Genomic DNA, 10,117 nt, shown 5'->3' on the forward strand with positions numbered 1-10,117 from the left:
GAAGACAGCCATCTACAAGCCAAGGAGAGAGGCCTCAGAAGAAACCAACCTTTCTGACACCTTGATCTTGGACTTCCAGCCTCCAGAATCGTGAGACAATAAATTTCTGTTGTTAAAGCCCCCCCAGTCTGGGGTACTTTATTATGGCAGCCCTAGCAAATTAATACAGTACTTTATTATTTTAATAGCTGAATCATATTCCATTTAGGAATTTTTTTTTCTTATAACAAAAGGTGGAAAATAACCTAGATGTCCAAGAATAGAGGACTTATTAAAGAAATGCCTGAATATCCATAGGACGGAATACTATACAGGTGTTAAAAAGAATAAAAGCACTCTCATAGTTCGTTCTCAAAGTGTGGTCCCCAGGCCAGCAGCATCAACATCACCTGGGAACTTGTTAGAAATGCAGGTTCTCAGGCTCCATCACAGAATCAGATTCTCTACTGGTGGGGTCTTCTGTGTGGAAGCCCTTTAGATAACACTGATACAGGCCGACCTGTGAGACCTACTGCTGTATATAACAATACAGACCAGGAGTTCACAGCAGCCCTGGGGTGCTTTTTAAAAACACCAGTGCCTGGGGCCCATCTCCAAAGATTCCAGCACAATTTATCTGGAGCGAGGTCTGGCCATCAATTCCCTACTTAGAAATGTGCAGCCAGGAATGTGAACCACTGATACGGAACAAACTGCCAGATGGAGTAAGTGCAAAAAGCCAGGTGTGAAAGAGACACATTCCAAAATGTTCTTTGTAGGAATGTGATCATTAAAATTTGGATAATGGAGAAATAACTTTGGGGTATGTATGTGCAGTGGAATACTCTTCAGCAGTGAAAAGAAGGGACTGCAAAGTGGAGGACAAATGAAAGTTAAAAGTATCTATACATTATGATACCATGATATTAAGTTTAAAATACACAAACCAATGTTATATATCGTTTCTGAATGGATATACAAGGTGTGATCAAACAATACAGTGAATGCTCAAATAAAAATTTATTACAGTAAAAGACACATTGCCATTAATCCCCCTCAAAATATTCCCCCTTGCTTTGAACACACTTACCCATCGTTCTTGCCACTTTCTGAAGCAGTTCTGGAAGTCCTCTTTCATGAGTGTCTGTAGTGGCACTGTCGTGGCTGCCTCGATGTCCTGAATGGATTCAAAACTTTTACCTTTCATGGTCATTTTGACTTTGGGGAAGAGCCAGAAGTCACACAGTGCCAGATCCAGTGAATAAGGTGGATGAGGACACACCGTATGTTTTTATTTGACAGAAATTGCCGTATACCAGAAATGAAGTGTGACACAGAGCGTTGTCATGATGGAGGATGACTTAGGGCACACTTTAAAACACACCTCTCAAACGTAGCTCACACCAAACTGACTGCACCGAACATGTTGAAACTTGTCACACACTGTCACTAAGGTTCCACGTGCCACTTCCTGTATTGAAGATCTCTGCTTATCCGTTGGATGGCACTCGGAAGCAGCATTCACCGTATGTTTTGATCACAACAAAAAGGCTCCGTGTCACACATCGCTTCTGGCACGGCAATTTCTGTCAAATAAAAACATACGGTGTATCCTCATCCACCTTATTCACTGGATGTGGCACCATGCGACTTCTGGCTCTTCCCCAAAGTCAAAATGACCATGAAAGGCAAACATTTTGAATCGATTCAGGACATCGAGACAAACACAACAGCACAATTAAAGACACTCTCGAGGGGCTGCCGGTTAGCTCAGTTGGTTAGAGCATGGTGCTCTTAACAACAAGGTTGCTGGTTCGATCCCCACATGGGCCACTGTGAGCTGCTCCCTCCACAACTAGGTTGAAACAATTACTTGACTTGGAGTTGATGGGTCCTGGAAAAACACACTTAAATAAATAAAAGTTAAAAAAAAAAAAAAGACACGAAAGAGGACTTCCAGAACTGCTTCAGAAAATGGCGAGAACTATGGGATAAGTGTGTTTGAAGCCAGGGGGAGTATTTTGAGGGGAATTAATGGCAATCTGTCTTTTACTATAACAAATTTAAAAAATTTAAACATTCACCATATTTTTTTAATCACACCTCATCGTATATGTAGTAAAACTATGAATGCAGCCATGGGGGTTATAATTGGCAAATTCAGGGGTTAGGGACAAGTAAAAAGCAAGTTTCTCTCATGTCTGTAATCTTTGATTTCTTAATTGGGGTAATGAGTACAGTGGTGGTGGGGTATATTTTTTATCTACACTTATTTGAATGCCCAAAATAGTTCATTTAAAAAAAGCAAGGGGCAGGACAAAGGTATAAATTGCTCTAATTTGTGCTTTTTCCTTTTCTGAAGTTTCTTTTTGCATGGTTAAAACAATTTTTAAACTCTAAAGTGAAGCCCCTGCCATCTCATCCACCCATTTCCATGCCCCTCCCCAACAGGAAAATCCTGCTGTACTTTTCAATATGCATATACAAGTAAACAGTAGCTGTAAATTCTTATCCCCCTCTCCCAACAGGTCAGGGCATAATAGACACACTGTTCTGCAAATGTTTTAACTTCATTTTTCTTGGGTATCTTTCCATGTTGAAACTATAAGAGCTTACGCAGCCCTGTACAGCTGTGCAGTATTATGGGATTATGCTTGTTGAGTCGGGGAAACAGCGAGGCGGCCCGTGTGGCTGGAGGAGGGGAGAGTGGGGCGCAACTAGGGTGGGGAGGTGATGGGAATAGACAGTGCAAGTCCTGGTGGGCCGCAGTGAGAAATTTGGCTGTTACCCCGGGTGAGGTGGAGGGGGACATGCAGGGACTCAGGTGTTCACAGGCGCCCTCTGGCTGCTGTGGGGGGAACAGACTGTGGGGGCAGGAGCTGGGGGACCAAGGCTGAGGGACTATACTGGTTCAGGTGGGAGATAATGGGGGCCGTGTACAGGTGGGGGACTGAGGAAGGAATGAGAAGTGGGCGGGTTCTGGGTAGATTTTGAAGTGGACGGGACTTGGCTTTCATATAAAATTGGGGAGGGGGTGGGATCGGAGAGAGGCGTCAAGGATGCTCTAAAGTTTGAAGCCTTAGCACCTGGCCGAATGGAGCTGCGGTTAGCTGGGCCTAGAGGACAGCCGAAAGGCAAGCTGGGGGACACCCAGGAACTCAGATGTAGCGGGGATGCATGGGAGGCGCCCGCGGACCTCCAGGTGGGTCGCCTGGGAGGCACGTTCCGAGAGCCCGACGCGCAGTCCCGAGAGCCGCCGCCAGAGGGCGAGCGCGCCTCCATCGCACGCACAGCCTGTGGGGCGCGGGAAGGACCCGCCCTGCAGCTTCCCACGGCCCCGCGGCCTGCAGCGCCTCACCTGGGTGCGAGATGGGGGCCTTAGAGGTGTCAGGACCCGCGGGGATCCCCCGGGGCCCAAAAGCCTGGTACTCGGCTCCCACCCCTAGTGCTTCAAGCACTCCAACCTACCCCGCCCCCAACCAGGCTGTTCATATCGCCTGTGACAGCACCTCAGGACTCTGCAAAAATGTCACCTCCTCAGGGAGGCCTTCCCTGACCACCTCTGGGGCAGAAGCCCCCTCTAAGACACCTCTAAGGCACATCCCTTTTTAATATCTTGTTAAAACTCAAGACTCTAAAATCATCTTATTTATCTTGTAGTGTCTGTTTTCTGCACTACAATGTAAAATTCGTGGCAGGGGGACCTGTTTTCTGTCTTATCAGTTTGTATCCCTAGGGCTCAGAATTATGACTGGCCTCTAACAGGTGCTAAAAGAAAACCAACAGCAATAATGTTAATCATAGCTTACTCATGGTGCTACTGTGTACCAGCCTCTAATTTAAACTTCTTCCATAAATTCTCTATTTCCTTGAATCCTCAGAACCACCCTACCATGTAAGGACTGTTATTATCTCCATATTCCAGAAAAGGAAGCCAAGGCCCAGAGTGGTTAAGGGACTTGACCAGCGCTGCACAGCCAGGAAGTTGCAATGCTGGGATTGAAACCGGAGTAGCTTAATTGCAAAGTCTGGTTTTGCTAAATGGATGAATGGGGCCCCAATGGGAAAAGGAGCCCTCAGAGGCTTCGGCATTGTGCTCCAAGCCCCTGTCTCTAGACCTGCCTTTCCTGGTCCCCCAGCCCACACACCCGCAGGCCCAGCCCTCAGATCCCCTGCCAGGCTGGGGTATGGGGGAGGGGTGGGAACCCAGCAGGTCTGGGTTTACTCTTCTCCCCATGGTAGGTTTGCAGAGGCGCCTGCCTCCCAGGCTGCCAGGTGGAGGGCAGGCCATTAAAAGCGGGTGTGGAAGGCCTAGACTCTACTCACCAGACAGCAGGGTCGTCTGCCCGGGACCCTGAGCCCAGTTTCAGACAGACAGATGCTCCCCGGCCAGCTGACCATTCTCCTGAGCCTGTTCAGTGGGGCCTGGCTGCCTATAGTCTTGGGGAGGCCTGGACCCCACGGTCCCTTACCCCAACCCTGGGCTGCCGCCAATCAGACCGGAACTCTGGGCAGAGGGGCCCTAGCCTCCTTGGTGTCATCCTCTGCCCTTGGCAGCTGGAAGGCCTTCTTGGACCTGCAGAAAACTGGACGGCTGGGGACAGGTGGGCTGCAGCGTGGGCAGGAGGTGGCGACCACCATGTTTCTCCCACTGGATCCACAGGAAGTAGCCCAGGAGAGGTGTAAGGCTGTGCCCTTTACTCAGGTGAGTATGTGGGTGGGGGAAGGAGAGGGCTGGGTCTCAGCCTTGGAAGAGAGCATGGGCTGTGGCGCCAGATTTGGGGTCAGCCCTGCATCCCTTACCTAACTATCTCTGATCCTCAGTTTCCTCCCTTATAAAATTGGGGTTCAGCCTCTCCCACTGGGGCCAATGCAATTGCCCCCATCCTGGTCACCCAGCTTCTGCCATCACCAGCGTTGCCCAAGTCTGGTTTTGCATTTAGTGGTTAGAGGGCGCCTGTGAACACCTGAGTCAGATCACATCCCTCCTTCGCTCAGAACCCTCCATGGCCCCCACCTCACTCAGAGCAAAGGCTCAAGTCCTACCCTTGGCCCACAAGGCTCTGCACCATCTGCCTCTCCCTTCCCTGCCCTCACCTCCTCCCATCTTCTCATCCACTTTACTCCTTCCACACCTGCTTCCTTGCTTTCCCCCAGACACACCAATGTTATATACCTCAGGGCCTTTGCACTAGCTGTTCCTTTGCCTTTAGCAACCCTTCCTTCCCCCCCACCCCCAACACACACACATTTGATGGCTCCTTCTTTCACCTCCTTCAGGTTTTTACTCAAACATCATTTAAACATGCAGCACCTCCCACCCTGTTCCTCCCTTTCTGCTTTATTTCTCGCTGTAGTACCCATAATCACCTAACAAGTGAAACTGATTCTGTAATTGCATTTATTGTCTGTCTCCTTCAGTAGAGTGTCTGCTCCACCAGGGCAGGGATTTTTATAGTTTGTTCACTTCTGTATTCCTGTCTCCAGGGCCTAGAATAGAGCCAAGCACATAGCAGGAGCTCAGTGTTTGTTGAATAATGAATCATAGTAGTACCTGCCTCCTAGGCTCTGTTGAGCAGCCTGAATGAGAGGGGTATGGGCAGCACTCTCACAGCTTCATTCTGTTGATGCTCCATAAGGGCTGTAGGAATTCATACTGTATGTTATGGCCCAGTCTTTGGAGCCAGGTGTATTTGGGTTCAAGGTCTGCCTTAACTGCTGATTTCTGTATGACTCAGGGCAAGAGGCTGGGGTGGTTAGGGCAGAGTGAGGGGGAGGGTGGGAGCTGAGGGGTGGGAGACAAGCAGAGGCAGGAGTGCAGGGTTCAAATAGAGAAGGGCCACGATCAGGGGGAGTTGATAAATCCACTTAGTTGGAGGGGATCATAGGAGGAACTAACATTTACTGAGCACTGACTGTGTTCTAGGTAATGGGCTAAGGGCTTCTGTGTAATCCCCTCCAGACTCCTGTAATGCCCCCCTTCTTGTTGTCCCTTCACCATTCTCTGTATTAATCCTCTCTGTTGAAGGGCCTAGAGTGGTTTCTTTTTTTCCTGGTTGGACTTTGATTTCAAAGATGAGGAAACTCTGGCTCAAAGAGGTTGAGTAACTTACCCCAAGTCACACAGTCAGAAGATGGCAGAGTCACGATTTGAGCCCAGGCATCTATGCTTGTCAAGGTGGGGTGGAAGTGGATGGGCGATTATTCTTGCCACTCTAGCCCCAGACTCCACTGCCCTTGACCCATCTCCCTGCCTCTGGACCCAGGTGCTCTCCCGGCTGGGCTGCACGGCCGTGCATCTCCGCAATCACCTCTGCTTTGGCCACTGCTCCTCGATCTACATCCCTGGTGTGGACTCCACCCCACTTGTCCTCTGCAACAGCTGTGCCCCCACTCGCAGGCGCTGGGCGCCTGTGGTCCTTTGGTGTCAATTGGGCAGTCCAGCCTTCCGTCGGCGGGTGAAGACGTCCACAGTACTGGTCGAGGAGTGTCAGTGCAGCCCGAAGGCATGAGCTGAGCATCATGGACAGACACACAGATGCACGTACCTTGGAAAGCTGTGGGGAGATGAATGACGCTGACCTGGACCATGTACAGTGGGTCAAAGAGACCAAGGATGCAGGGACAGCCATTTGGGCCTCCAGAGTCCTTGCCCTGCTCCCGGGGACACCAGACACAGCCCCAGCTATAGAGGTGGACCACTTATAGTCATAGCATGCATTTATTAAGCGCCCACTGTTAACCAGGCCTGGCTCTAAGCTTACTCATATCCTTAGAGCTGCCTGACGACATAGGGGTATCACTCCATTTTACAGAGAAGGAAACTGAGACCCCAAGAGGCAAAGCCACTTGCTCAGGATCGCACAACAGTATGTGGCAGAACTGGCATTCAAACCCAAGACAGTATGGCACCTGCTTTTAACCACCAGGCTGGATTTCCTCTCACAGACTGAGTCAAAGACACATTCCAAACTGCAGTGGAGACAGACGGTCCCACCCAGACCAGGAGATACAGTGACGACCCTGTCCTAGGGACCCCAAGTAACCAAGGCAGGAAGGCAGATGTAGCTGCTGGAGGAAGCTGTGTTCCCCAAGTCAGAGGCAGGATCCATGTGTTCCCAGCTGTCCCCCCACCCCCCGTCCAGTCTCCTCCCAGTCCCATGCCCAGTGTGGCATTCTACAGGAACCATAAAGGTTGGCCAAGCCCAGTTGTGTGTATATGTGTGTATTTTATGTTTGCTCCTCCAAATGGGGTTCCCTGGGAGTGGGTGGCCCTGTGGAATGTGGGCATGGGGAGTACTCCCTCCTCAGCTGGGCGCAGAGTCTGCAGCGGATGAGGGCAACCTGGCTTTGGGCGGCTGGAACCAGGGCCCTAGCAGATGGGCCCGTCTGGCACAGACACAGGGACATGTGGCGCTGTCAGGGTTGCCTCCAAATGCTCCCCGGAGCGCACAGGGAGGCGGGGCGGCCAGGCCCCCCTCAGCCCTCTTCCTGCCTCAGGAAGGAAGGCCTCAGGTGAGGGGAGCAGGAGGAGGGGACCCGAGGAAACAGATGGGCCAGTGAGGCCAGCTGGGCGTGGGAGCCTGTGACCTCTGACCCCACAGATCTGCACAGAGGGATGGGAATAGGCCAGGCAGGCAGCTCCCAAGGCCCTGCTTCAAGGGCCCTGGCGGGGGAGGGTCAGCAGGGGCCCATGGTGTGGGGGGGTGCATTCTCCCTCCTCCCTCCAAGATTTTGTGCCAAACCCCAGGCAGTGTCTGAGTGGGCATCCCAGCCTTGGCACTGTGGGCACCCCTCTCTCAGGCATATGAAGCGCCTGCTCCCCCCATTTCAGCTGTGTCCACCTCCTGCCAGCCAGGGAGCCAGCTGGGAACCTTGATGCCAGGGGGGCCCTGGAGTCCCTGCCCCCTCTTGGGCAGTGCCAGCCAGCCCCCACCCCCACCCCCCAGGCCCAGTAATGGGTGGGTAATGAGTGCTGGGGGAGCGGGGGAGGGGCAGGGATGCAGGTGCCACAGGCGCTGGCACGGGGGCTGCTAATCAGGTTTGCCAACGCCATCTGTCACCATACGAGCATCTGGGGCTCAAGGTGACCCTGTCACCCTCAGTTACAATTATGAGTTTGGCATCTGTATTAAAGCCCGCCAGCCGGCCAGGCAGGGGAGGGCTGGAGTGTGCACAGGGGTGCGAGGCGAGCCCCGTCCCGGGGGTCCCAGTCCCGGGGGCTTTGTGGCTGCCAAGGCATGGGGCTTCTCTGTGCTTGGGGGAGTGTGTGTGTGTGTGTGTGTGTGTGTGTGTGTGTGTATACGTGCATGTCAGCCTGCACAATTCTGTGAGCTTGTCAGGGTGTGGGATTGGGAGTCTGGATTTTTATGCATCTCTGGGTGTGGTGGCTATGTGTCCAAGCTTAGTGGGATGGCTGAGGGTGGGGAGCAACTCTGAGATGGTTTGGGTACACAGGTAAGAGTGTGTCCGTGTGCTGGGAGAGGAGAGAAAGGTGGGTCTGGCTGTCTGATGGTGTGTCAGGGTGTATGTGTGATGGTGTGATTATGTGTATGTATCTGAGGGTGGGCTGTGATGTACATCTAATGATCAGAGGCTGTATATTTGGGCACGTGAGTCTGTGTGTAAGAGCCTGTTGTGTGTGTGTAAACACACGGGGGGCAGCAGCCGGGAGGGTCTTCTGCCCCTTCAGTCCGTTCCTGTTCTCATCAACCCCTCTGCCCTGCTCTAACCTGGGGGCTCAGGGAAGGCAGGGGGCAGGCTCTGAGGAGGGCTCTGGGCTCTGTTCTTGGATCTGGATTCTGGGTCCTCAATTCCAGATTCTGAAGACAGGATCTAGATTCTGAAGACAGAATCTAGATTCGGATTCTGGATTCTGGGATCTGGATTCCAGGCTCTGAATTCTGGCTTTGAGTTCTGGCTTCTGGACCCTGGCTTCCGGCCTCTGGGCTCTGTGTGCTGAGCCTGGGTCTCTCCTCTCTGCCCTTCTCTTCAAGGCTGGGCAACTGGGCTGCCTGCCATCACCCCACCAGATGGATGCAGAGACCTCACATGGCCACCAGGGGACACCCTTGGTCCAGATTTGGGCCAAGATGACTCAGACATGGAGGAGTTCAGGGGCTACACATGCCTTGTTTGACCCAGCCCCTTGAGGGGGCGGGGGGTGGAGCTTCACCTCCTTCCCCTCCTCATCTCGGCTGGTGATTGATGTCTGTCAAACTTGGAGAACTGGACCTAGCAGCCTCACAGATCCCCACAGTCGGGGCCGGGGGCCAGGGCACCCAGTCATTGGGTCAAATGCCCGGTATAAAGAGTGCATGTGTCCCTGATGGTGTCAATGAGTGTAGGGAAATGTGTGCAGGTGTGAGGGTGCACCATGGCTGGGTGGCCACATATAACAGTGTTTCCCATGGAGTGAGCCAGTGTGGTGGTGTGTGGCCATGTCTGGCACCTCATGTCTGGCAGGGTCCTCACGTGACAATGCATCTATGGGGCTGTATCTCTGTTATCCTGGAATACCTGTCAAATGGGGGTGTCCGACCATGACTGTCACTGGGTGTCTGTGGGTGTATCTGTAGGTGTCACTGGGTCCAAGCCGGTGTCTTGGAGTGTCTGGGGTAGTGTCACCAAAGACTAGGTCCCTGTGTTGATGGTGTCTTGTTAGCGGGTGCGTGTAGATGTGTAGGAGAAAGGTGTGCCTTCCAAGAGTGTCAAACCGGGGGAAGGCTGTTGTCCAAAGGGGAAAGGAGGAAGGACTGAGATGGGTGGGGCCAGAGACCCTCCAGACACTCCCTTCATTCCCTTCCTGGTATCTCTGAACCTCCGTCTCACTGAGTCTCTCTATGGCTGTCTCCTCCTACCTCTCAGCGTCTCTGACTTTGTCTGGGGGTCGTGGTCCTCTGCCTGGTTAGGTTGCCAGGCACAGCGCCAGGCACAGTGGGCTCTGGCACTGTTGGCTGTCTGGTCGTGCCCTTTCTCCCACCCCCGCCCCCAGCCCTTCGTCTTACATCATGATCCCCGGACCTGCCTCTCCTTGGTTCTGTCCCTCTGTCCGTCTTTCCTCGTTGGTGCATTTCTTTCCATCTCTCAGGTCTCCCCCACCTGTCTTTCCCCGTCTCTGTCTCTCCTTCTTGGCTTC

General features: G+C 52.6%; 1 protein-coding gene across 1 annotated transcript; it reads left to right on the forward strand.

Annotated features, from left to right (window-relative positions):
* The first annotated feature begins 4,243 nt into the window (after positions 1 to 4,243).
* DAND5 (DAN domain BMP antagonist family member 5) lies at positions 4,244 to 6,605 on the forward strand. Its single transcript, XM_019746210.3, has 2 exons — positions 4,244 to 4,684; positions 6,246 to 6,605. The coding sequence occupies exons 1-2, from the start codon at positions 4,358 to 4,360 to the stop codon at positions 6,489 to 6,491; spliced, it is 573 nt and encodes a 190-aa protein (XP_019601769.3). The 5' UTR covers positions 4,244 to 4,357; the 3' UTR covers positions 6,492 to 6,605.
* Positions 6,606 to 10,117: the final 3,512 nt, after the last annotated feature.

The sequence above is a fragment of the Rhinolophus sinicus genome, chromosome 15 (assembly GCF_057876585.1).
Source record: "Rhinolophus sinicus isolate RSI-liver-muscle chromosome 15, RSI-T2T, whole genome shotgun sequence".
Classification (NCBI taxonomy): domain Eukaryota; kingdom Metazoa; phylum Chordata; class Mammalia; order Chiroptera; family Rhinolophidae; genus Rhinolophus; species Rhinolophus sinicus.